We start from the raw sequence: 27,917 nt of genomic DNA, 5'->3' as shown, positions 1-27,917 counted from the left end.
GAGCTTTTTAGCTTACATTGACACTACGCCACTGAAAAACACACCTTCAAAATATACAGAAAACCAACCACACACATACACAACACATCTAATCACTCCACACAACACAAACATGCTGCATTCAGGACAATGGTACACGGATTACTCAACATACCCATGAGCCAACAACACTACAATGAAGAAGTGAACACAATGAAATACTTAGCACAAGAAAATGGTTACAACCCAAACATAATAGACAACATCATAAGGAAGACAAAACAAAAACTCAACACAAAAACACACAAAACACAACACAAACACGAGAAATACATCACACTAACATACGAAAACAAAAACATACACAAGATCGCATCTTCATTCAGAAAACAGAAATACAACATAGCATACAGAACAGAAAACACACTACAAATACATCTTAACACACAAACAAATAAATACAACCACACAGGCGTATACAAACTCACATGCAATAGTTGCGACAATTTCTATATTGGACAGACAGGCAGATCATTCCAAACTCGATACAAAGAACACATTAAAGCAATAACCAGAGGACATAATACATCTACATATGCCGAACACATAACTAATGTTAACCAGACATACAATAACATAAATACAGACATGGAAATTATACACATACAACCCAAAAACCAAAAACTCAACACACTAGAACAATATGAAATATACAGACACACTAAAACATACCCTGATCAAATTCTCAACACACAGATCAATTTCAGAACATGCACACTATTTGACATCACATTTCAACACTTTTCAACAATCGAACGCACCCACACAACAGGCAGCGAAGTTCGAGATGACGCCGAGATCTATAGTAGGCTCTGAGGATGGTGTGAAGAAGCACCGAAACAGCTGTAGGCCGCACATGCTTACACAATTAACACGAGTAAGATCGCCATTTAATCAATTATTTACAATTATTGACCTATTTTTCAACATATTTTCCACTGGAATTGCGACATTTGTCATACCGTGGGATCAACAGAGATGTGCAGACAGCTGTCACACACTGGTTCTGATCCCAGGCGCAGACTTCTACGACACAGGGATACAAAAGTTGATGACAGATGTCAATTCCGGTAGGGAATATGTTGAAAAATAGCTCAACAATTGCTGTATCTGTTCCTATAAATCTTTTCATGAAATTGTGTTTTCACTCTGTAAACGGCACCAGGAAAACTTATTTTTTACGGCCCTCTAATTGCGCTCGAGTGGCCAAAATTTATATAAGCACTTGCACTTGTTTTGATATTATTAACATGACGGAAGAAAAAAAATTAACTTTTTAGATGCCCCTGTGAGAATGTTTCCTTGTCAGTCATATTTCAGAATGACCTTCAGTTCACTCTTTGTGTATTGCGTTTGATTCATAGCTTTATAAAGCATATTTATTTGCTTACATATTTCAGTTTAAATACCGTATGAAACTGTCATACTTTAAAATGATAACATTGCGATATATCTTAATGTTTAATTGGAATTAACATGTAGTGAAATAATATAATGAAACGGCAATGAACCGTGAGAGCATCTCAATAATTATGACGAAAAATAGCACATATAAAAAGTGGTAGTAAATGAAAAATAGCCACTACCACGTGAATTAAATACATTCACTTATACTGTAAATACATTTTTTGCCTTAAATCACTTTTGATCGAAGCATTATCAAGATAAAATCAATACATACCTCTACAACTCAATTATTCCTACATATAACCACCAATAGACGCTAGTCGCTTCTCACGTGACTGGCGGTATGTGCTTTCCCTCGCTTCCAAACACTGTCTACCTGTATGAACAGTGTTATCGCTTTATTTAACTACGTCTTTATCGAACATCAGATAAGATATGATACATAGTTCGCATTTTGTAAATCTGAATACAGAATAAAGTTGTTTTGTCACGTAAGGTCACTGCAAAAGTTTAAAATACACTTCCATTTACATTAAACAACAGCTGAAGGGATATGGCCGAATGTCATGTGACTCACGTGATTACCCGGTTCCCCTCTCCCTTCCATATGTGATTACCCCTCAGCGCTTCTTTCGTCAGCCTCAGTGCCAACTTGATACTTAGCGATTGCAGCTGTTTCGACCAGATAGAGCGTATCGTTGTCAGCCTTTCTGTTTACACCAGCCTAGGTCATAGTATAGGACACCAGTGGACTCTGTACTTCTATAGTTTACGCACAACGTTAAACGAGTGTATATACCATTGAATTTATATTTCCACGCTACACGCGTATACACATACTACTACACAGTCACAAGAAAACAAAGGAAGTAAGTGTGATTATCGTGTAGGCGTAGACATTAAGTTATCATTAAATTAGATTAGAATCGAATTGTGAAAAATGATAGATCGACATATTAATAAATACAAATCAGCTGTGATACCGAAAAGTGGTTTTAGGCATGACTGACAGTGTCATGCACAGCGATTTTTCATAAACTACCGGTACTGGACCAAGCCCCTACAGTCTCGGCTGCGCGAAACGAGGAAACCGGGGCAAATTGAACGCTGCGCTTGCCGCCATATTGTTGGAGAGCAGACAAATAATAGCAGTGCGTAAATCACGGAATTTAACGCTATGATGATCTAAAATTGACATATTATGGCCATTTTCGACGTTTAACGTAAAATTAGGACGAAATAAACATATTCAAAGTTTCATTGTTATGTGTTAGAACATTAAAGAAAAGAAAATACGTATGCAGCAATTTATAGAAAACATACTGATACATCCATAAATAGGCCTACACAATACACATTATAGATTGTATAATTTTACGATAATCAGCAAATTGTTAGGTTTCAGAGAATCTAAAATTATATTAACATATTAACTCTCAGATCACAAGACATAAATATATGCACCTTGATTACACAAGTTCTTGTTATAATCAAATTCCTAAGTGAAATAAATATGTGATAATCAGTATAGACTTGTTAAGTTTTAGAGAATCAAAAATAAATTATATTACCGGTAAAATATAATATGCGAAGGTAGCCAAATTACATTGAATTCATTCTTCAATTAATAAAGGGAATGCTATCAATTATAAAAAAGTATCGGTTCCTAATACATTGCAAACAGGTAAAATATAATATGCGAAGGTAGCCAAATTACATTGAATTCATTCTTCAATTAATAAAGGGAATGCTATCAATTATAAAAAGTATCGGTTCCTAATACATTGCAAACAATAGGTAACGTGAAGACCTAAAAACTAAACAATCACTTTATGCAAGATAAAAAAAAAACACATACTTTTTATGTGTGGATTTTTTACATATTGTATTTTTATTTTAAATAAATAAAATAGATATATTATCATTGCTTGCGGAGTGATGGTACATAATTTTTATGCACATATGCAATATCAATAAGATGCCATTCCTTCCTTTTGTTAATAAAATATATCCGGCAAAATGTAAAAGAGTTATTTATAGGTGAACTCTGAATCATAAATTCACAAAGCGAGGCTTAGCTATTATAGCTATTTATTTATTTATTTATTATCTGTATATTTATTTATCCATATATGGATCTTGAATGAAAGTTTATTATCTTGCAGATAAATTCATTTACATAATAAAAACAAAAAGTTATCTTTCCACTAATGTTTTAACATCTGATGTGTAAGTCTAAATAATTCACTCAGTGGGATTTCTCTACAGTCTGATATACCTGTACTAACAATTAAGTATTCTTTATTGTCGTAAACTACTGATTGATTTTTAATGATGTTGATGTTGTAACAACAGAAATAATATTATATCGTACCTTTTTCAAATAGCTTGGAAAATTAAACAAGGATGGTATTATCGCCGCGCTCTCATGGTTAACATTCGGCAGGTCTTTGAAATTTAATTGCATTATTGTTTTCAATTTCTTGTGTCGCCGCTCCAATCACTCGCCTCAATTTCAATAATGTAACCAATAAGCTGCTTCAATTATTATTAAATGACACTTACTTGTCTAATCCACGTAGACTAAACCCGAGGTTGCAATGTCTTGTGCTGAGGACGAACATTAAGGTATGTGATTAAAAATTATTATTAAAGAGTTATTATTAAGAGTTAAGAAAGCCAACGTACTCGTATATGAAATAATAATAATAATAATAATAATAATAATAATAGCCATTTAACAATATAACAAACTAGTGCTTATTCTTATCGAGAAAGTAGACGTGACAACGTGACGCTTAGAGTGAAACCTACAGAGCAACAATCGGTCGGCAAAATTATTTTTTTAAACCACACCGCACGTTATTGTATGATGCCGACATGTTAAGCATGAGTCCGCGGCGATAATATATCATCTTTCAAAATTATATTGCAATTACTTTCACAGTATTCACTAAAAACACCCGAGACAAAACAAAGGACAAGTATGACAATCGTGTTTACCGCTCTATTTCTACCAGTAGCATGGCGGCGTAAACATGCGCAGACTGGTTTCAATTTTGGACAGCACACCAGTGCTCTGTGTGAGTCTAGTATACTATTATAACGTCTTTGTACTGGACAGCATTTTGTTTAGGCCTATATGCAGTAATGTAAGAGTTCATTAATCTAAAAAAAATGCACACTTTGGCGTTTTAGTTCAAATTACAACTTTTTTTTATCACCTACCAGTACGTAAAATTAACCGAAGCATGAAATGGTACCGGTACAATTAATAAATTATTAGATTTGTTCCAGCACGGTTCAGAATCGATTCTGAACTGCATGCTCATGCGTAGAAGTTACTGTTAAAATGTTTCTAGACTAGGCAGATTAAAATATAAAAACTAATCAATCATGAGTGATTTGGAAGGTACAGATTTATTTCTACTTTTCGTTGCGATTTCACTTACGACCCAAAATACCTACCTATTACCTTCTCTCGGCGCTGAGAGCTACACAGGTATCGAAGAATATATTTTTCTTAAAGGAGTAGAGGTCGCTGGTTGTGAAACCCACATTCGTTTTAATATAGATTTTCGTAAATAGAAATAGCATAACATATTTTCAATACAGCCTATGGATATATATTTTAAGTAAAGTTGTGCAAAATTAATATATAGTTAAATCATAAAATTGATCAACTAAGCAATAATAGCTTACATATTTTTTGATTGTATAATAAATTATGTCACTCATATGTGCATTTTGAACGTTAATTGAAAAAAAAATGAACTATGGGTAAGCTGTATTACTTATCCAGTGCAGTTTTTTTAATAGGTAAATAAAACTTAGTATAGGCCCATTTAGAATCTTCTTACACCTACAAATCGCCAATACTTTTTAATAACTATGTTATTTTTAAATATAGACATTTGTAAATATAAATATAATATTATAAAAATGACCACTTTTGGCTTAAAACATAGTACGAGGCTGTCCTGGAATTATAATTTAATGTCAATTTTCTTTCTTCTACTAGTTGAATTAATTGAGGCGCTGACATGGGAAAGGTAGTAACTGCCAAAAACAAATTTTTTCAGGAAGAGCAAAAAACAAATTTATGAACACTTTCTCACTTACATTATTACAGAAACTGCTTTAAATGAAAGGCATACACTTATGTTTGTGTTACATATGAAATTTGAAAAGTCTGGCACAGATTTATCTGTGAAATCCTATTTTATGAAAACACAGTCCTTAGCCAAACTGAGAATTAACGTTATCTATACATTATGCACAAATTTTTCGGTAAAATGCATGATACTTTTCATCGAGGAAGTCTAACATAGATAACAAGTCTCTCTTTTTGGCATCAGGGACGATTGGTCTTCTTTCAAGGCGTTGCAAGCAATGCAAGTTAGTGGTTGACGTTAATGACTGTCCTTTCTTAAAAATCCTGTGCTGTCTACATTTCAAGGTCATTAAATGACTGTCTTGTTTTTATTAGAGGAAAATCAGCTCTTGAGAGTCTAATCCAGTTGAGGGTTCTGATTTTGATAGGAGTTGTATTCAAAAACTTGTCACATTCTGCACAAAAGGCGAAGAAATCCTCATCCTTCATCATTATTACATTATTAGGCCTTACCTCTTCTGGAACCACGGTCTTGCATCTTTCTTTTTCTTTTCTCTATGATGCCAAATTCCCTATCACATGGCATGTAGGAGTGTTCTGAAACCAGGAATTTCAAGTCCACTGAATCAAAATGTTTCTTGGCAATAATGTAAATCAGGACCATTAGAATCATCCGATTCTTATTCTGCCCTGCACAGTTATCAGCCCATATCACTCTGATGTTGTAAAAGGAGTTACTACCTTCTCCGCGCCAACAGCTGTGCACATACAACTTACAACATCTAGTGACTACGTTTCCAACCTCGTTTCATTACATACGGACATACTACTTCTCTGTGGCATTGGCATGGCCATTTACTACCTTCTCAATGAAAAACCTAAAAATTCGAATTTTTGGCAGTTACGACCTTTCCCATGTCAATGCCTCAATTATGAAATTAAATGTTTAGTAACTTATGGTACAAAAGGGATTAAACATTTTTTAATAACTTCCTTTAGAATACAAAGTTTTATCAAATACCCAGTGTTTTGAAAAATGTTTAAAAAACGTTTTTGAGAAGATTATTTATTTTAATTCTCGGTTGGTTTATTTATTTGATGGTTTCAAACATTTTCTTCTCTCTAAAACTTCAGTGTTACGTATCTTGCTATTCTTATTTATTTCCTTTCTTTAATTCTTATCATATTGTATGTCACTGGCGCAGCGAGGGGGGGTTTTGGGGGGTAAACCCCCTCCTCCCAGAGTCCTAAAAAAATAAAGAACGCTGTTAAAGCTCTACAACATTATAATAACAGTGACTTACGTACTTCCAGTAATTCACAACCTGTTCACAATAATGGCAATTTTCCCTGTAACCATTCATACTTGTGAAAGATCATTTTCATCACTAAGGAAACTTATGTCTAATTTAGGAACAGCACAGGGGGAGGGAAGCGCTTTGATGTACTGGTTGTCATGTATACATAAGAAAATTTGTGTGAATGAAAATTATGTGCTTAAGGAACTAGCTAAAATACGCAGGGAATTTAAGTACACCGTGTCCAGCTTAAAAGCCTAATAAAATTGGTCATTTCGTCGCACTTTAATTTTTTTTATTTCAACACATAAATAGACTTATTTTAAATTTCTTCGCACAGCAACACTAATGACTGCAGCGATTTATCTGAATTGTGTGTGGATTTTGCTTAATTCAGTAGGCTATCTCTGAGTCTATTTATCTGTAAATTATATACATGAAATACTCATATGATAACGTTTAGTAAAAAAAATTAATAGTTTATATTTTGAAAACAAAAACACATAACGATGAATTCTAAATCACTTCTAATTGATTCCTTTTCAAAACTGTTTCTTGCATAAACTGAATATTCAGTTTATGTCCAAGGACCGCCATGTTTCGCATAAAGAATTCTTAAATGCAGAATTATTTCTACTTTTAGTATCAAGCACGTGGCCTACTGTACACAGCAAAAAAAAAAAGACAATTGCACCACCTAAAAGTGGCTTAAGAAGTGTAGATAGTTTTTCTAGAGCAGCTCCATCACACCAATGCTCTTGGATACTATAGTCTGCTCGCTCATTAGATCCCCAGACGGCTTCATTTTTTGTATTATTATTATTATTATCATCATCATCATCATCATCATCAAGTTTTCTAAAAGTTAACGCCGGCGGAAAAAAGAGAAGAGGGTTTTATTTCAGTAATTAACACCAGCCATGGGGATAGGAGTTTCAAGTTACGCCCTGTTTTCATGTCCCTTTTCGTCATTGTTAAATAACAGAATTGTATATGCCTAATATATTATATAAGCGATCGTTTTGGAAGTAAATCCCGAAAAGACAAAGTATATGATTATGTCTCGTGACGGGAATATTGTACGAAATGGAAATATAAATATTGGAGATTTATCCTTCGAAGAGGTGGAAAAATTCAAATATCTTGGAGCAACAGTAACAAATATAAATGACACTCGGGAGGAAATTAAACGCAGAATAAATATGGGAAATGCGTGTTATTATTCGGTTGAGAAGCTCTTATCATCCAGTCTGCTGTCCAAAAATCTGAAAGTTAGAATTTATAAAACAGTTATATTACCGGTTCTTCTATATGGCTGTGAAACTTGGACTCTCACTCTGAGAGAGGAACATAGGTTAAGGGTGTTTGAGAATAAGGCGCTTAGGAAAATATTTGGGGCTAAGCGGGATGAAGTTACAGGAGAATGGAGAAAGTTACACAACACAGAACTGCACGCATTGTATTCTTCACCTGACATAATTAGGAACTTGAAATCCAGACGTTTGAGATGGGCAGGGCATGTAGCACGTATGGGCGAATCCAGAAATGCATATAGAGTGTTAGTTGGGAGACCGGAGGGAAAAAGACCTTTAGGGAGGCCGAGACGTAGATGGGAGGATAATATTAAAATGGATTTGAGGGAGGTGGGGTATGATGATAGAAACTGGCTTAATCTTGCACAGGATAGGGACTGATGGCGGGCTTATGTGAGGGTGGCAATGAACCTTCGGGTTCCTTAAAAGCCATTTGTAAGTAAGTAAGTAAGCAACACTAATGAAAATTTAAATCTTTGATCACCTATTTTTGATACTGGTATCACATTCTCAAATAACTTACTGTATATGGGATATCTTGTTTGAAGTGTATTGTTCATACTGATCCGATTCGAAAGAAACCTAAATCAGGCCACCGAAGTTGATATTGAGAAGAAGTCCATATATGAACCTTGTCTGCCGTATCTTTCTCAAAAGTACAACGTCCCTCTTAAACAATGGTCTGTCATTGGTTTGCTGTTTGGCAGTAGAGGTTCAATCACAAAATTCACATGGAATTATCTTAAGGTACTTCACATTCCTTTTGATTATGTAATGTCTATTCTTATAAATATTATCAAGGATTCTCTTCAAATATTAAATCATCATCTGTATTTCAATTAATCCACTTATATTTGCCTTAAACAATTAACTTTCTTTTTTCTTTAATGTATCACATCACATTATATTGCACATGTTTATTGTATTCAGGACCCTTGTGGTCACTCAAAATTCTTTGAGCTGATGTCTATAATTTATATATTACGTGTTTGTCTATTCTGTTTCTTTTTTTATTGTCCTTGTCATTTATTTTTTAGCACCTCATATGTAGTCTGTGTTTTATTTTAACGCATCTACGACCATGAAGATAGGATATGTATTACAAAATTAATGTTACAGTCATTGTGGTAAAATTCTGCTGTACTGTAAACTGGGGTTACTTTGAACACAGATGAAACTCTGACCATTTTTTTCAGAAAATAATATTTAGGTTTCTACATGCTACACTTGTTATAGATGAAGGTAAATTTGGTATGAAAATGATTTTATGATAATTTACCTCCATCTATAATAAATGCAGCATGTAGAAACCTAAATATGATTTTCTGAAAAAATGGTCAAAGTTTCCTCTGTGTTCAAAGTAACCCCAGTTTACGGTATTTATAGTTCGTACAGTTCAAAATTGTAGTGCTTCAGCGCATGATTTAGGGGAGAAGATTTATGTTTCAATATGGTACAGTTTTCCAGAATATAAGTAATGAGAAAATGCAAAACACTCACTAAAAGGAGGGGCCTGTGATATTGGTTCTGCAAAAGCATCTGATGCCTCTTATGATGGCAAATAGGAAAGACCAAAAAATAAAAGTTTTGACCACTTTCGAATTTCAGATATTTTGTTCCGGAGCTCCTGATTTGATATCGTGTTTCCTTTAATTTTCCTAACCCAACTCTGTCCTAAGCAGGGCGCAGGGGGGATTACCCCTGTTGGAGAGTTATCCCCCTCTCATAAATTCATATTAACATCCCCTCCAGGGATAACTTCCATCTCCCTCACAAAATATAATTGTTTTAATACAAGTAGTCCACACCTTGAAGTAACGGTCAGCGTGTCTGGCCGAGAAACCAGGTGGCCCGGGTTCGATTTCCGGTTGGGGCAAGTTACTTGGTTGAGGTTTCTTCCGGGGTTTTCCCTCAACCCAATATGAGCAAATGCTGGGTAACTTTCGGTGCTGGAACCCGGACTCATTTCACCGGCATTATCACTTTCATCTCATTCAGACGCTAAATAACCAAAGATGTTGATAAAGCGTCGTAAAATAACCCACAAAAAATAATACAAATATAACTTACTTTATAAAGTACAGTATAAAGAAGCAAAGAAAATAATATTGGTGTATTATCATCACCGGAAAACTGACAGCAATCAGTAACTTATGAATTACACTCTTATCTTAAGCCTGCTCATGAATATTATTATTATTATTATTATTATTATTATTATTATTATTATTATTAGTATTATTATTATTCATAAGCAATATCTACTTTCGGGCCCCTTCGAAAGGTTTAAGATTTTAAAAACTTTTTTTTATATCTATAAGCCTAAATCTCTCTCTCCAGTTGTCAGATGCATGAAAGCTGCCAATTTACATTATAAAAAATGTATATATCTTCTCACCATTCGTGAGCTGCCACAAGGAACAAAGAGTACTTAACCATAGAAATTTTTACAAGTTCATGAAAAGCCATTAATTTTGTTTTAACAATGAAATTCTTACAAGTACATAGCTGCAAATATTTTTTTTTTTGAGATTAGTGGAAATATACCTAATTTTAGAAAGATAAGTGTTACAAAAAAGTAAAGAATGCTACTGAACTTAGTTTGATTGCGAATATAGGTGATTCTTCAGGAGAGCAATTGATCCTTTCAATGCAGCTAAGGTTACAATCGGAATAATAGATGCAGGTATTCCAAGCCTCTTAAACACATCTTTCATGAAGAGAGTAGCGGTACCTCTTGCTCCAACCAGAAGTCCGATTACTTCAAGCTCTTTTAGCTGGTATTTTTTGAGGTTATAGGGAATGGTAGGATTGTAGATATTCTTTTTTTCATTATCCACTTCTGCTGGCTGTTCCTCATCCATTTCGAAACGCACAGTGGGATCAATCATGTATCCAGATCTTGTAGATTCCTTGAAAGCTATTATATCTATGTGCCGTGTACTGCCAGTGATGGAGAGACCATGTACTTCAGATCCGTTTAATGTATAGTTTGTTGTTTGGCTATTCTTATATTAAGCACATTCATTTTTAACTTCGTTTGTGTTGTATTTAGCTTTTCTGTATCATGTATTTTTGTAATTATCTATTCATTTTGTCATTATTGTTTATTTGTATTTGTCTCTAATTTTAATAATTATTTGTATGCACTGTGTCTTATATTATTCCAGTCTTCATTTATATGACTTCATTAATTCATTTGTAATTCATTTTATTTAATTGCCATTATTTTAATTATCTCACTGTACTAATTTTAATAATTATTTGTGCTATTTATTTTGTTGCATTTGGTCAATGATTAATGTAGACTATTATATTGATTGTATTTTCATCTCACTGCCATTTTCTATCATTCATTCTCATCATCATTTGTTGTTTTGTTTTGTTCTGTATCTTGTGCTAAACTGTAATTGGCCTTGTGCTGTTGTTTTGCACATTAATATTCTAAATAAATAATATAAAATAAATAAAATAAATTATTATTATTAAGAGCAAGACAAGCAACTCAATTCGACCAAGCGTTGAGCCGTATCGAATGAGGACAATAATAATAATAATAATAATAATAATAATAATAATAATAATTTTATATATGACTAGCCGTACCTGTGCGCTCCGCTGCACCCGTTAGAAATAAATATAAAGTAATTACATAATTAAAATAGGACATTTGATCCAGGGAACATTCGTGTTTGATATAAGGATAAATCGTTTATTATGTTACTTAATTTAAATTGTATGTGCATAATTAAAATGCGATCATTTTGATCCAGAGACCACTCATTTGGTCATAAAAATTATTTTAGGAAATACAGGAAACGAATGTACAGAATAGCCTATCAAGTTTTCTGTGCATAAGAAGCTATTTTAATCTTACCTGTCCTCGATTCACTCAGAAGTTACTGTAATAACATTATAGCATTATGTCCCTCTAGAGAAACTACACTTTCCAATGGTGAATTAATAATTAATTATACAAATCGGTTAATTTAGCTTCTGATATTACTTAATACAAACACAGAAACATTATCTGTAGGCTATCTTTCATAGCTTTCGATTGTTGCTGTCCAAGGCCCCTTATAGACGAAGTCATTTGTTTTTTAATTCATTACACGGCCTTAGATGGCAGTTATTTTAATTTTAAAACTCATTTATCTCATTAAATATCAGTCCTATCAAAATTTTTCAAGGAATAAAACTTATCGGAATTTATTTTTAAAGAAACTTTTGTTATGTAACATTTTTCACAAAAATCAATAATAAGCGAGATATTTCGATTTATTTAATTCAGGCCCCCTTATAACCTCCCTTTTAAATAATGTATTTTGAATGCCATATAGCCTAAAATCTAAGTTACAACGAACTTAATTTATATTCCAATGTTCATCGAAATCCGTTCAGCCATTATCGCGTGAAAAGGCAACAAACATACAGACAGACAGACAGACATACAAACAAAAATTTCAAAAAAGCGATTTTCGGTTTCAGGGTGGTTAATTGTATATTGTATATATTGTAATTATTTTTGGAAAATCGAAAATTACCAGAAAAATGTGGGCTACAGATTTATTATTAGTATAGATATTCTCTATCCTCCCCTCATCAGAAATCTTAATTCGCACCCTGGTCCTAAGTGAAATTTACACTCTATAATCTTAACACTAGGAAAATTAATTTTGGCAGGATTGTGTGATGCTATTCATAATCTAACAAAAGCATTCATTTTATTTATTTATTTTTGTAAATTCCACTTATTAATTTTTCTATTAGGTAATATTTTGCAGCAATCTAGATAACTTGAACATTCATACATCTCAACCACCAGTTTTAACTGTGATTGTGGAAATTAATTTATCTTTTTTCATCCATTTTGAATCTTGCGTACACTACTTTTAACACTTGAATATAATTAATTAATTGATTAACTAGCGGACTTACTCGTGTTAATTATGTAAGTTTGTGTGGCTTACAGCTGTTTTAGTGCTTCACGCACCATCCTCGGAGCCTATAGAAAACACACAACAAAGACATCTCAACACACAAAAAACACAAACAAATAAATACGACCACACAGGTGTATACAAACTCACATGTAATAGTTGCGATAAGTTCTACATAGGACAGACAGGCAGATCATTCCAAACACGCTACAAAGAACACATTAAAGCAATAACCAGAGGACACAATATATCTACATACGCCAATCACATAACCAATGCAAACCATACATACAATAACATAAATACGGACATGGAAATCCTACACATACAACCCAAGAACCAAAAACTCAACACACTAGAACAATATGAAATATACAAACACACCCCGATCAAATTCTCAACACACAGATCAATTTCAGTACACACACACTATTTGACTCCACTCTTCAACACCTTTCAACAATCAAACACACCCACATATCATGCAGAGAAGTTCGAGATGACGCCGAGATCTAGTAGGCTCTGAGGATGGTGCGTGAAGCACTGAAACAGCTGTAAGCCGCACAAGCTTACATAATTAACACGAGTAAGTCCGCTAGTTAATCAATTAATTAATTATCTTTTTTGCTTTATTTTATGTGCAGTATGGCAAAACCTCTTGCAGTACGCCAGCTTCAGCTACGGGTACAAACCCTAGAGGAACAAGTGAGGCAGCTATTCCCTCTTCTTCAGGAAGTTCAACTCCTTAAGGAAAGATTTGAAGAACTATCAACACGCAAACTGGAAGCAGATAAAATCATAGAGGAATTGACAGTGAATAATAAGTCTGAGCAGATGGCACTCCTGAAAAGTAGATTGGAAGATAAAGAAAGGATGTTACAAGATAAGGAAGCAGAACTGAGTACGATAAGAAAGAAACTGGAAGAGGAACAACAGCTCCGACAGGATTTGGAGAAGCGTTGTAAAGAACTCACTGAACAATCTGTGAAGAATGAGCAGACAACAGTGAGTGATTACTTCCTTTTGTTGCATGATTAATGTTGCAGAATACTTTTATTACATTATTTAAAGGTGTATTTAACTGTCGAGATGGTATGATAATGAGAATGAAGCACTAGTCAAATGAGATTAACAGTTGTATCGAAGTACCGTACTCAGAAAGAAATCTGCCTCATGTCACATACGCGTTTTCTACCTTAGAACTCATAAAATATGCCAGGAAGCCTTGTTTGCAAGCAATAAACCTAATTAAGAGTTAAAGAAAAACTCATTCCTTCAGACTATGCACATACTTACTTACTTACAAATGGCTTTTAAGGAACCCGAAGGTTCATTGCCGCCCTCACATAAGCCCGCCATTGGTCCCTATCCTGTGCAAGATAATCCAGTCTCTATCATCATACCCCACCTCCCTCAAATCCATTTTAATATCCTCCCATCTACGTCTCGGCATCCCTAAAGGTCTTTTTCCCTCCGGTCTCCCAACTAACACTCTATATGCATTTCTGGATTCGCCCATACGTGCTACATGCCCTGCCCATCTCAAACGTCTGGATTTAATGTTCCTAATTATGTCAGGTGAAGAATACAATGCGTGCAGTTCTGTGTTGTGTAACTTTCTCCATTCTCCTGTAACTTCATCCCGCTTAGCACCAAATATTTTCCTAAGCACCTTATTCTCAAACACCCTGAACCTATGTTCCTCTCTCAGAGTGAGAGTCCAAGTTTCACAACCATAGAGAAGAACCGGTATATATAATTTATTTCAAGAAATAGTCTGCCCAGGCATCCTGGGTTGCCATATAAGAATAGTAATGATTACAGTAAGATAGATGAGCCAAATTTAAATGTGAACTAGGAGCTTAAGTTTTAACTGTTTTATAAATTCTAACTTTCAGATTTTTGGACAGCAGACTGGATGATAAGAGCTTCTCAACCGAATAATAATACGCATTTCCCATATTTATTCTGCGTTTAATTTCCTCCCGAGTATCATTTATATTTGTTACTGTTGCTCCAAGATATTTGACTATGCACATAGAGAACTAATTTTACAGTAGGTAGACAATATAAAAAAATTGGTTTTATTATTATTATTATTATTATAATTATATATATATATATATATATATATATATATATATATATATATATATATTTATTATGATCCATAAAGGATTAGGGAAAACACGGGAATTTTACTGGAAGCAAGTAAAGAGATAGGTTTGGAAGTAAATCCCGAAAAGACACAGTATATGATTATGCCTCGTGACCAGAATATTGTACAAAATGGAAATATAAAAATTGGAAATTTATCTTTTGAAGAGGTGGAGAAGTTAAAATATCTTGGAGCAACAGTAACAAATATAAATGATAATAATAATAATAATAATAATAATAATAATAGCCTAATGTGTCCCTTGAAGGGCAAAGGCCTCCTGCTAGAGAGTAGCTCTGTTTCACTAACGCGGTGAGCTACTCCGCATTAGGTTGTGTCTAGTGTTTCTTTGTCTGGTTGGAGTTGATTTCGCTGTCACTTTGATTAATTTGATTTCACTAACACTTTGATTATATTGAATGCACTATCACTGAGTCAACTTGGGATGTTGTTTGTGGCTGGCACTGTCTTCATTTGTAGTCGACTTCCAATTGTTCTCCATGTTCCCCTGCTTCTTGCTATTCTGGACCATTGCTGGCCTGCTTGTGTTGTGTAGAAGTCTGCCCACCTCTTCCTTGGTCTGCCTCTGTGCCAGTCTCCTGTGCGCGGGTCCCACATGGTGGCTCTGTATGTCCATCTTTCGTCTTACTCGGGAGGAAATTAAACGCAGAATAAATATGGGAAATGCCTGTTATTATTCGGTTGAGAAGCTTTTGTCATCCAGTCTGCTGTCAAAAAATCTGAAAGTTAGAATTTATAAAACAGTTATATTACCGGTTGTTCTTTATGGTTGTGAAACTTGGACTCTCACTTTGAGAGGGGAACATAGGTTAAGGGTGTTTGAGAATAAGGTGCTTAGAAAAATATTTGGGGCTAAGAGGGATGAAGTTACAGGAGAATGGAGAAAGTTACACAACACAGAACTGCACGCATTGTATTCTTCACCTGACATAATTAGGAACATTAAATCCAGATGTTTGAAATGGGCAGGGCATGTAGCACGTATGGGCGAATCCAGAAATGAATATAGAGTGTTAGTTGGGAGGCCGGAGGGAAAAAGACCTTTAGGGAGGCCGAGACGTAGATGGGAAGATAATATTAAAATGGATTTGAGGGAGGTGGGATATGATGATAGAGAATGGATTTATCTTGCTCAGGATAGGGACCAATGGCGAGCTTATGTGAGGGCGGCAATGAACCTCCGGGTTCCTTAAAAGCCAGTAAGTATATATATTATGTTGCATGGATACAGGAGATGTTTACCTAAATTTATATATTATGTTATATTATAGTTATATATATATATATATATATATATATATATATATATATATATATAATGCTAGGGACTGGATTAATGTTGCTCAGGATAGGGACCTATGGCGGGCTTATGTGAAGGCGGCAGTGAACCTCCAGGTTCCTTTAAAGCCATAAGTAAGTAAGTAAATTATTATTATTATTATTATTATTATTATTATTATTATTATTATTATTATTATTATTATTATTATCGAAAAATTGAGTAAATCCTGGCTTAATTAGGTAACACTGTTGCAGTTGGCGCAGCAGCCTCTGACAATGACTTGCTTGGCATGTCATGTGACAAAATATTGATTCACAGAAGAAGGCAATCAATGCCTCTTTACAAATGCCGGCAGTACTGTTGTTCAAACACTTACAGTTACTGGTAATAATTTTCTTTTATTAGTATCTATCTGCTGTTCGAAATTTGAAGGGAAGTTTCTAATGATACGGACACTACTTTATTAAGAAAAATTGTTTATTTTCATGACCTCTTATCACATCAGAAAATTAGGAATAGTTATTCTGTTACACCCTATAGAGGAAGTCTTCGACAATAATATCTCTTATGAATCATAATCCGTTTAGCAAACATGATTTAAAAGAAATGACAATGTGTAAGATAAGATAAGGAGAAGAATGAATGATATATTGTATACAAATGGAAAAATATGTTTGAAACATTATTCATGGTCACAGCTTAGTTCAAGGGCAAGGAGATAGTCTCCTGATCCGAGGCTGTTTTCGGGCATGGGTTCGAATCGCGCTTAGGCTGATTATGTGGTTGAGTTTTTTTTCCTGAGATTTTACAAATGCAGGCGAATCTTCCGTCTCATCTCAATATCAATTTAAAAAACGCTAGATAACTTTGTAATTGATACACTGCCCTTAAATACTGATGTCACGTGTTCTGAAATATGCCACATATTTTCTTACAAGCCGTACCCGTGCGCTCCGCTGCACCTGTTAGAAATAAATATAAAGTAATTACATAATTAAAATAGGACAATTGTATTAAAATTGTATTAATAAAATTAAAATGCGATCATTTTGATCCAGAGACCACCCCTTAGGTCATAAAAATTATTTTAGGAAATCCAGGAAACGAATGTACAGAATAGCCTATCAAGTTTTCTGTGCATAAGAAGCTATTTTAATCTTACCTGTCCTCGATTCAGTCAGAAGTTACTGTAATAACATTATAGCATTATGTCCATCTAGAGAAACTACACTTTCCAATGGTGAATTAATAATTAATTATACAAATCGGTTAATTTAGCTTCCGACATTACTTCATACAAACACTGAAACATTCTCTGTAGGCTATGTTTAATATCTTTCGATTGTTGTTGTCCAAGGCCCCTTATAGACGAAGTCATTTGTTTTTTATTTCATTACACCACCTTATATGGCGTTGCTATTGTAATTTTGAAACTCATTTATCTCATTAAATATCGGTCCTATCAAAATTTTGCATAGAATAAAACTAATTGGAAATTAGTTTTAAAGAAACTTTTGTTATGTAATATTTTTCATGAAAATTAATAATAAGGGAGATATTTCGATTTATTTAATTCAAGCCCCCTTATAACCCCCCTTTTAAATAAAATATTTTGAATGCCATATAGCCTAAATTCTAAGTTACAACGAACTTAATTTATATTTCAATTTTCATATAAATCGGTTCAGCCATTATCGCGTGAAAAGGTAACAAACATTCAGACAGATAGACAGACAGACAGACATACAAACAAAAATGTCAAAAAAGCGATTTTCGGTTTCAGGGTGGTTAATTATATATGTTAGGACCAATTATTTTTGGAAAATCGAAAATTACCAGAAAAATGTCGGCTACAGATTTATTATTAGTATAGATTAGCAATGTCGTGTGGTGACGTCAAATTTACGTAAACATCTCCTGTATCCATGCAATATCTCTGAACAGTAGTTCGACTCTTACTGCCTATATACTGGTAGTTGCTTACCAAACGCGGTTCACAACATCCTACTGCTCTTTACACAGTTTACGCTTTTGTAATGTGTATTCTGTTACCAATCAGAGGAAGCTGTCAAGAATACTTAATACATCGTCGTCATCATCTTTTTTTTTTAGTTGATTATTTAACGACGCTATATCAACTGCGTGGTTATTTAGTGTCGATAGAATTGCTGGTAGTGAGAGGTATTTGCCGAGATGAGGCTGAGGATTCGCCATAGATTACCTGACATTGCCTTACGGTTGGAGAAAAACCTCGGGAAAACCCAACCAGGTAATCAGCTCAAGCGGGAATCGAACCTATGCCCGAGCCCAACTCCGGATCGCCAGGCAAGCGCCTTAGCCGACTGAGCTACACCGGTGGCGATCATCTTCTCCTCCACTTTATGGTTTAGGCACCTTGCCTGTTCTGGCTTCGCAGCTGTCTCCAGTGTTTCCTGAGTTGCACTTGATCTCTTCTTCCCCTCGGGATATAGATTAAAACTGCTTTAGGAAATGTATTGTCTTCCATTCTTAACGAATTTTCTGTTCAGTTTTATCCATTGTCTATTATTTTATTACTTACTGATCCGATGTTTAATTCTTCTCTAATATAACCATTCCTTATTTGACCTAATTTTGTGCAGCCTTTCACGTCAACCACTGTGGAGTAATGGTTAGCACGTCTGAGGAGCCCAGGTTCAAATCTTGGTTGAGATAAGTTACCTCGTTTGCAGTGGCGTAGCGTCAATGTAAGCTAAAAAGCTCAGCTTCCCCAGTTAATAATAATAATTTCATAATAAACCTGCAGTTTATGAACAAAATTATTTATTAATTTTAATAGAGTTTATATTTATGCGTTAAATATTGTGATGCGGCAGCTCAGGATGATTTGTGATGCAGCAGTAAACAAGAAGCCTGCACACACCAGCTTCCAAGCAGACTGGTTTCTTTCACTCATTCTTCTGTGTAACCCATCCCGCAGATTCTCCATCCCTTTCTAACTAAACTACCCTTGTCGCAAGGCACGGAAGAAGCTAGCTTTTACATTGAAAGTTTCCGAGTTATCCCTTTCGTGAGGGTTTGTTCAGTTGAAGTGTTAGTGTGCATTGCTGCTGATATAATAAATAATGAGTGAAATAACAGTTCCTGACACCAATTTACTTGAATTTTTAGGACAGTTCTATTATCAAGACTGACTTACGAACAAAAGTGCGATTTAAAAAACAAATGACCCTGTCTATTTGTTAGAGATATGTGTAAACCATGAAATCATATTTTACTACGTACCATTTGAGGTCATGCCTTATTGGTGTTACGAGGTTCCAACCAATCTTCGACTGCTGAGTTGACATTGACTATTATTTATTTTAAGACTATATTTTTGTAATACATTTTCTCATATGTACATGAAAGACAACTTGAGTTAGCTTCCCCTGCTCAAAATTTCATGCTACGCCACTGCTCGTTAGTGTTTTTTCCGAATTTTTCCCTCAACCAATTGAAACAGAATTGCTTCACATATCCTGAATTTCACTCGTTGTCTTATATAGAAATAAAGATCAATTAGATTACACAAGGTGGAGAATGAGCGTGAGCTCAAATATTTTATTTTTTAATGGCATAAATATATTTAATAAGCTACCATTGGAGGCGAGAAAGATACCAATAAATAGGTTTAAGTCCTGCATACATAGATGGTTGCTGAACAGACCTTTCTATTCAGTGAATGAATTCATGGGATGTGATGCAAGTATTGTATTTTAGAAATGTTGTTGTTGTTTTCTAATGCCAGGCGTTTGACAATAATGTCATTTGACTCCACTCCAATATTTTTCAAAGATATTATCATGACCAGCCAATGAAGCACAGATTTTGAGGTGTTCCGAATCCATTTCTTGGTTTGAGTTGCACAATGGGCAGTTAGGGGACTGATATATTCCAATTCTATGCAGGTGTTTGGCCAAACAATCATGGCCTGTTGCCAATCTAAATGCAGCTACAGACGATTTTCGTGGTAAATCGGGAATTAACTGTGGATTTTGATGCAGAGAGTCCCATTTTTTCCCATGGGATTGTGTTATCAAATTTTGTTTGTTGAAGTCTAAGTATGTAGATTTAATAAATCTTTTCACAGAGTAATACGTAGATTTAGTAACAGGTCTGTAAGTAGCAGTGCTGCCCTTCTTTGCTAAAGCATCCGCATTCTCGTTTCCCAGGATTCCACAATGGGATGGTATCCATTGGAATACAATTCTTTTATTGAGTGATATTAATTGAGAGAGCATTTTAGCTATTTCTACTGTTTGAGATGAAGGTGTGTGTTTAGAGACGATGGATAGAATAGCTGCTTTGGAGTCTGAGAATGTAACTGCATTCCTAAATTTATTGATGTAACCCTTTCTTTATATTTTAATTTTTCTCTTTGTATTTTAATTATTCCTTTTGTCCTTATATAAATGTGTTAACATACATCATACTCTGTTTATTTCTCAGTGTATGTTTATTTGCTTATAATTATTTGTTTACTTATCTATATTTATTTGTGCTAAGTTTATTTGTTTGTGGATGTGTGAGTGTATGTATGCGTGTGTGTATTATCAAACCTGACTATGTCATATCTAGGCCTTGTACACTGACAAATATATTATTATTATTATTATTATTATTATTATTATTATTATTATTATTATTATTATTATTATTATCATCATCATCATCATCATCATCACTTTATTTCAATCCACTCTGTCAAACACTTTCTCTAGGCCCACGAATACTATATACACTTCTTAATTCTTCTCGAGGTATCTTTCGCCGATTGTTCATAGCGGTCCAATTGCATCTCTCGAACCTTTTCCCTTTCTGAAGTCAAACTGCTCTTCCAGCTGTTCTTAGCAACAATAAAATCCATACTTTAATTCATTTATAACTTCTCCACAAAATAACGTATTACAATGAAAAGACCTAAAATTTAAAATTAAATTTTAATACCAGCCATAAAATTTAGATAACAGTAATGGATAAAATATTATATAGCACACGAGAGAAAAAACAAATTAATGCACTTGTAGAAATTATCACCCAAGGCGAAGAATCTGATTTTACTCTCTTATACTGGTTGTATGCATTACCTTGTTTGTATTCTGTTAGAAGCAGTGTACTTGTGCATTGCTGGCAACATGGCCAGCAAGTTCTGCTTGTTTAAGAGGAACTAACGCTTTATAGAAGGTAGTTTTAGACAAAAGTAATAATGCAAATCTAGTCTTTCAGGTAAAGCTCCCTGTAAAGCAGATTTGAATAATTTCAAGGGAAAAATTGTTCCGGGGCCGGGTATCGATTGTGTGGATATAAAGGGAAAAGTTGAGACGGTGTCGGGTGGAGTTCCCGGGTAGCTCAGTTGGCAGAGCGCTGGTATGTTCAACCAGAGGTCCCGGGATCGATACCTGGCCCTGGAACAATTTTTCCCTTGAAATTATTCAAATCTGCTTTACAGGGAGCTTTACCTGAAAGACTAGAGTTGCATAATATATACGTCACTGTGTACGTTAACAGAAAACCACAATTCCAAGTCACACAGAGATTGTGTGCACTCGATGTGGGTCTCTGGTGTTTCGTCAGCCCACGCGAGTTGTGTGGATATAAAGGGAAAAGTTGAGACGGTGTCGGGTGGAGTTCCCGGGTAGCTCAGTTGGCAGAGCACTGGTACGTTCAACCAGAGGTCCCGGGATCGATACCCGGCCCTGGAACAATTTTTCCCTTGAAATTATTCAAATCTGCTTTACAGGGAGCTTTACCTGAAAGACTAGAGTTGCATAATATATACGTCACTGTGTACGTTAACAGAAAACCACAATTCCAAGTCACACAGAGATTGTGTGCACTCGATGTGGGTCTCTGGTGTTTCGTCAGCCCACGCGAGTTGTGTGGATATAAAGGGAAAAGTTGAGACGGTGTCGGGTGGAGTTCCCGGGTAGCTCAGTTGGCAGAGCGCTGGTACGTTCAACCAGAGGTCCCGGGATCGATACCCGGCCCTGGAACAATTTTTCCCTTGAAATTATTCAAAACTAATAATTTTTCTACTATGTAAGAGATTTTCATGAAAATTTACACTATATACCAGATTTCTATGAAACTTTGTATAGGAGTTAGCATATATTTCTTGTGTAGAAAATCTGATTACGTGTAAATTACTATAATTCGAGTATTGGCCCTAGATGTTTCACGCAATTATTGGAATTTCCTTAGGCTATATCTGTTGTCAATATTTTTTGTAATACATATTACTGGAAACATTTCTGGTTTTTTAAAATATCGTGTAGAATGGAATCCTAACCGGCAGTAATATTAATTTCTTGTTTCTTTTCTAGAGAGCAGAAACAGTGACTCGAAAGTGTCCACAACTGGAGCAGTTTTTAAAATTATTGTCTTTGAGTGACAGAGACAAAGCAGAAGCAGCTGCAAAAAGTGGATTTAGCGCAGCACTGCAGTTGCTTATTGACAGCAAAATTGATGTTGACATGAAATACAGACGCGACTGTACTCTTCTGCACTTCTCAGCAGAATCAGGACACACAGACACAGTTAATATCCTCGTGAATTCTGGCGCTCATATAAATGCTAAATGTGGTGACGGTAGTACACCCTTACATCTGGCAGCAGAGAAAGGCCAGCTGGACGTGAGTAAGGTGCTAATTCCTGCTCGAGCTCAGGTGAGTTTGACTGGAGGAGCGAAGTGCGACACTGCACTCCACAGGGCAGCACTAAGCGGTCACCCTGAATTGTGTGAATTATTGCTTAGATTTGGAGCACAGGTGAATTTCTGCGATAAGTGGCAAAACACTCCATTGTATTGGGCGGCACGAGATGGTCATCTTGAAGCATGTCGTGTACTGCTTACATATGGAGCACAAGTTAATGTTTGCAACAAAGAACTAAACACACCATTGCACAAGGCAGCATTTCACGGTCACTTGTCTGTAGTGCAGTTCTTACTGGAACACGGTGCTGATGCTACCATGAAAAATGCTAAGGGAAATACAGCCTTGGATGAGGCAAACAAAAATGAAAGAGCGGAAGTTGTTGGCTTTCTGCATGTGGTAGAAACCGGCAGTGGCGTAGCGTCATTGTAAGCTAAAAAGCTCAGCTTCCCCAGTTAATAATAACTTCATAATGAACCTGCAGTTTATGAACAAAATTATTTATTAATTTTAATAGAGTTTATATTTATGCGTTAAATATTGTGATGCGGCAGCTCAGGATGATTTGTGATGCAGCAGTAAACAAGAAACCTGCACACACCAGCTTCCAAGCAGACTGGTTTCTTTCACTCATTCTCCTGTGTAACCCACCCCGCAGATTTTCCATCCCTTTCTAACTAAGCTACCCTGGCCGCAAGGCTCGCAAGAAGCTAGCTTTGACATTGAAAGTTTCCGAGTTATCCCTTTCGTGAGTTGTGTTCAGTTGAAGTGTTAGTGTGCATTGTGGCTGATATAATAAATAATGAGTGAAATAACAGTTCCTGACACCGATTTACTTGAATTTTTAGGACAATTCTATTATCAAGACTGACTTACGAACAAAAGTGCGATTTAAAAAACAAATGGCCGTGTCTATTTGTTAGAGATATGAGTAAACCATGAAATCATATTTTACTACGTACCATTTGAGGTCGTGACTTATTGGTGTTACTTACGAGGTTCCAACCAATCTTCGGACTGCTGACTTGACATTGATTATATTTTTGTAATACGTTTTCTCATATGTACATGAAAGACAACTTGAGTTAGCTTCCCCTGCTCAAAATTTCATGCTACGCCACTGGAAACCGAAGTACTGCCTGATAGCGTACGAAAGCCCGAACTGGTCGCTTTGTGTGGGGTAAGACAGGCAAGTGGGGGACGAGAGTGGAGGGAAGGCCGAGACTTTTCATACTCCACCAGATAGTAATAATGAAATACATACTCCTACTCCTATATTAATACTCCTATATTTCGATTTGATAAGTCTGGTAAAAAGCAAGAAAAATGTTTGTTTCATGAACTCACTTTATTTCTCGACATAGTTTCCATTGATGGCTATACACTTAGTCCAGGGAATTTCCAGCTTTTTCATCCCTTCAGAAAAATAGGTTCTTTCAAACTCTGAAAAATACTCATTGATGGCGATGACCACTTCCTGATTTGATAAGAATTTCTTCTCACCAAGCCAAATTTTCAAGTTAGGGAATAGGAAGAAGTCACTTGGGGCCAAGTCTGGTGAACAGGGTGGATGAGGAACCAATTCAAAGCCCATTCCTGCAGTTTCGCCATTGTGGTCGCTGATGTGTGTGACAGAGCATTGTCCTGGTGAAAGAGCATTGTCAATATTTCGTGCAAGATGTTGTGCACTCGCTCAGTTGAGATGCCTACAGTCTCAACAATCTCACGAATTTTTATTCGGCGGTGTTGTATTACCATACCATGGATTTTGTCAATGATGTTCGTGTGGTGGCAAAAATTGGATGGCCGGACCGTGCTTCATCTTCAGTGCTTGTACGACCACATTTAAATTAATTGATCCAAAAGTAAATGGTCTTCAATGATGGTGCAGAGTCCACGTGAACTTCATCCATTTCTGTTTTGATTTGTGCAGCAGTCCAACAATTTCAGTGTTTAGAGTGCCCATGAAATAGCGTATTTTAATGTGATGTAAATTCAGCAGTAATTGATTCTAAACATACCTACGTATAATGATTTACTTACAGTATATCTAGAGTGTGATAAGATGGATTGAAAGTAATAAAACTGCAAGAGACAAATTACATAATTACATATTAATTTTATCTTTCTGCACAATTATTTATAATATTGCGCAAGCATTTCGCAATTTGCACAATTATAATTTTTCATTTGTGTATTTTTGCAACAAATTATTTATTTTATAGCTTAAACCCTGCGTAAAGTGTTGGCAACATTGTTAGCAGAAGAGCACGTGGGATATGTTGAGCCCTGCAATTCATTCTGAAGGAAATGATGCACCCAAAACATAATTTCAGCTGTTTGTGTAAAACCTAATGCTTTTGCTTTCCATTTTCCAATTCCATACTCCCGTGGTGAGGAACAGGAATGGAATGGAAGAATGGAATAAATATTAGAAATCACAGGAATTAATCCAAGCAAGGCTATTTATCCACATAGTACAAGAATCGAACAAAGACTGATTGTCATTAGTTGAGACAGACTACGTAATTTCTTTTGTCATTGCGTATTCATCAGGCGGCAGAAGGCATCTGCTTTCTTATAACATCCCAACTCTAATTAAGTAATTGAAAGTGATTGAAGTATTTAATGCGAGGTATTACATATAGGAAGATCGATCAGTATTATATGTACCAGCTTATCTTGTTAACTCTTAAGTCCTAATATTACTATTTACCTACCGTATTTGTTGGTGTGTAAGACTTCAAAAATTGAAATAAATTTTCCAGTAAAAACTCAAATTTAAAGAAAAATATAATTAAAGTTAAGAATTATTCACTGACATTCAGAAACCTTAAAATTCATTCTGTCATCGAAAGTTTCTTCTTTATTGGATCCATTGAACTCTCCATCAGAACAAGAATCTTCATCTTCAGATTCATAGAGCAAATGACCCTCACTTCCATCTAGGACAGTGATGTCAAAGCAAGCGCATTTTTCTGACTTCAACGTCGTGCTCGGGCATCAAGTGCTAGGTATGGAAAGAGGAATAAACAGCCTGGTGGATTAAGAAAACAGTGGTGCGCAAACTTCAAACGGAACGTGAAATTTTATGTCGTTTTTTATAGCTTCTTTCGGTTTGATATTATCTATATCGTCTGTAAAACAAAAGTACTATCACTAATTTCTTAATATTGCAGTTGTGTTTTAAACGTTAATAATATAATAAATAGTTAAGAAGGAATATTCACATAAATTCCATAATAGTTTAACTATACTGTATTAAATGGATGAAACACGTCATTCATAAAGAAAGTGATATACCAAAGAAAGAGATTGAGTATGACATAATAAGTTGGAATTGATATTGATGGTACCTTTAGCCTTATAAGTAATCGTGAATTAATCAAAACAATATTACAGTACAAAGCAAAGTTACCTAGGTGCTGTATATGTTTTACATGTAACTAATATTCCATAACAAAACTCTTTTCGCATTATGCTTTTAAGGTGATATTGGTGAGCAACTTCCTATCATCAGAATATTAAATTATCTCGAAATCTGCTGAAGCTATAGACCTGACGTTGTACCATCACATAGGCACATATCTTTTATTTGTGATGTAACAGTATTTGCTTTGTTAATTCATTTCCTTACAAACATTTTCCATGCAAATATTTTCAAACATTTTAATACATTATCTTCGGTAATACGTATTTACGATGTGTTAGATTTACAAAACATTGTTTCAGTACCTGTAAGGTTACTAAATAAATAGGCCTATATCTGAAAATTTCACTTTTCTATAAAAAGAAATTGAGAAAATATTACTTTTGAATAAAAAAAGGAAACTTGTGAAAAATGAGCATTGTAATTAAAACTTACATACTTATAATACACTTATACTTCTCAGACAAATCTAAAAATTAACATGGATACAGTTTTAATAAGTTCTCGTCTTTTTATCCATTGAATCAGTGCTGGCCATCCCTGAATATAGCTCGACCAAGCGGCATATACCACCTCTTTCGTCTGTCTCTTTCCTTTCCGTTGCAAAGCACTCAGGCTCTCCTGAGCTCTAAAGCATGTGCTTGCGCCTATGGGTATCAATTGACATGCCTGATCTAGGCTGTTGCTGTTACCACACTTCAAAAAGGCTTTACAACAGTGTTCCTACTGCCAGGATATTTTGACCCATTGGAAGGAAAAAACTAGAGTGCGGGCAACTATGAAATATAACAGTACATGTAGGCCTGCCTACCTTCATTGTGTAAGATGCAGCCTATTTTGAGAACAAAAAAGTGCATCTTCTACACCGACAAATTGGTAGGTATTGGCAGAATTAAAAATTACATACATAGGACCATAGGTGGAGTTGTAGGGGGGCATGAGAGAGCTATGGTCCCCCTCACGCCAAAGTGATATAGACTACAATATTATGTATGAAGAAAGGATAATTCTGAGGTGTTATAATATGTTTATTTGCAAATTAACATACAAATGAATCATTATATACATAAATGTTGTGTGTTTCAGTTTGCTTCAATTTGTTATTTTTCTCAGTGTTAGCATAAACTTGTCATTAAGCCTCAATGCATTTAATCTATATTTATTGTATCATGACATTCTTTGTTTATGGCAGCCTGTAGTGGTTACAAGAAGAAATTAAAATAAAATAATATAGGAATTCA

General features: G+C 35.0%; 2 protein-coding genes across 3 annotated transcripts in view; one reads left to right on the top strand and one right to left on the bottom strand.

The window, feature by feature from the left end:
* LOC138703728 (NFX1-type zinc finger-containing protein 1-like) overlaps positions 1–2,008 on the bottom strand; it is a 28,674-nt gene extending 26,666 nt beyond the window's left edge. For both annotated transcript variants that reach the window (XM_069831847.1, XM_069831848.1), the window contains exon 1: positions 1,721–2,008. The gene's annotated coding sequence lies outside the window, so the exon portion shown is untranslated. The remainder of the gene's footprint in view (positions 1–1,720) is intronic.
* A 93-nt stretch (positions 2,009–2,101) lies between these two features.
* On the top strand, positions 2,102–27,917 carry LOC138703730 (serine/threonine-protein phosphatase 6 regulatory ankyrin repeat subunit A-like). The gene is made up of 3 exons (XM_069831856.1): positions 2,102–2,315; positions 13,756–14,116; positions 22,917–27,917. Exons 2-3 carry the CDS (start codon positions 13,757–13,759, stop codon positions 23,676–23,678), a joined length of 1,122 nt encoding a protein of 373 aa, XP_069687957.1. The 5' UTR covers positions 2,102–2,315; position 13,756; the 3' UTR covers positions 23,679–27,917.

Source organism: Periplaneta americana, chromosome 7 (assembly GCF_040183065.1).
Source record: "Periplaneta americana isolate PAMFEO1 chromosome 7, P.americana_PAMFEO1_priV1, whole genome shotgun sequence".
NCBI lineage: Eukaryota > Metazoa > Arthropoda > Insecta > Blattodea > Blattidae > Periplaneta > Periplaneta americana.
Note: the sequence above shows the minus strand (reverse complement) of the source record. Positions and strands in the feature narration are given on the sequence as shown.

Bases quoted from the DNA above. Each gene is read 5' to 3' on its own strand.
- LOC138703730 (XM_069831856.1), top strand. From the start codon at position 13,757: ATGGCAAAACCTCTTGCAGTACGCCAGCTTCAGCTACGGGTACAAACC. The intron at 14,117-22,916 runs GTGAGTGATTAC...TTTCTTTTCTAG, and splicing joins TGAAGAATGAGCAGACAACA to AGAGCAGAAACAGTGACTCG.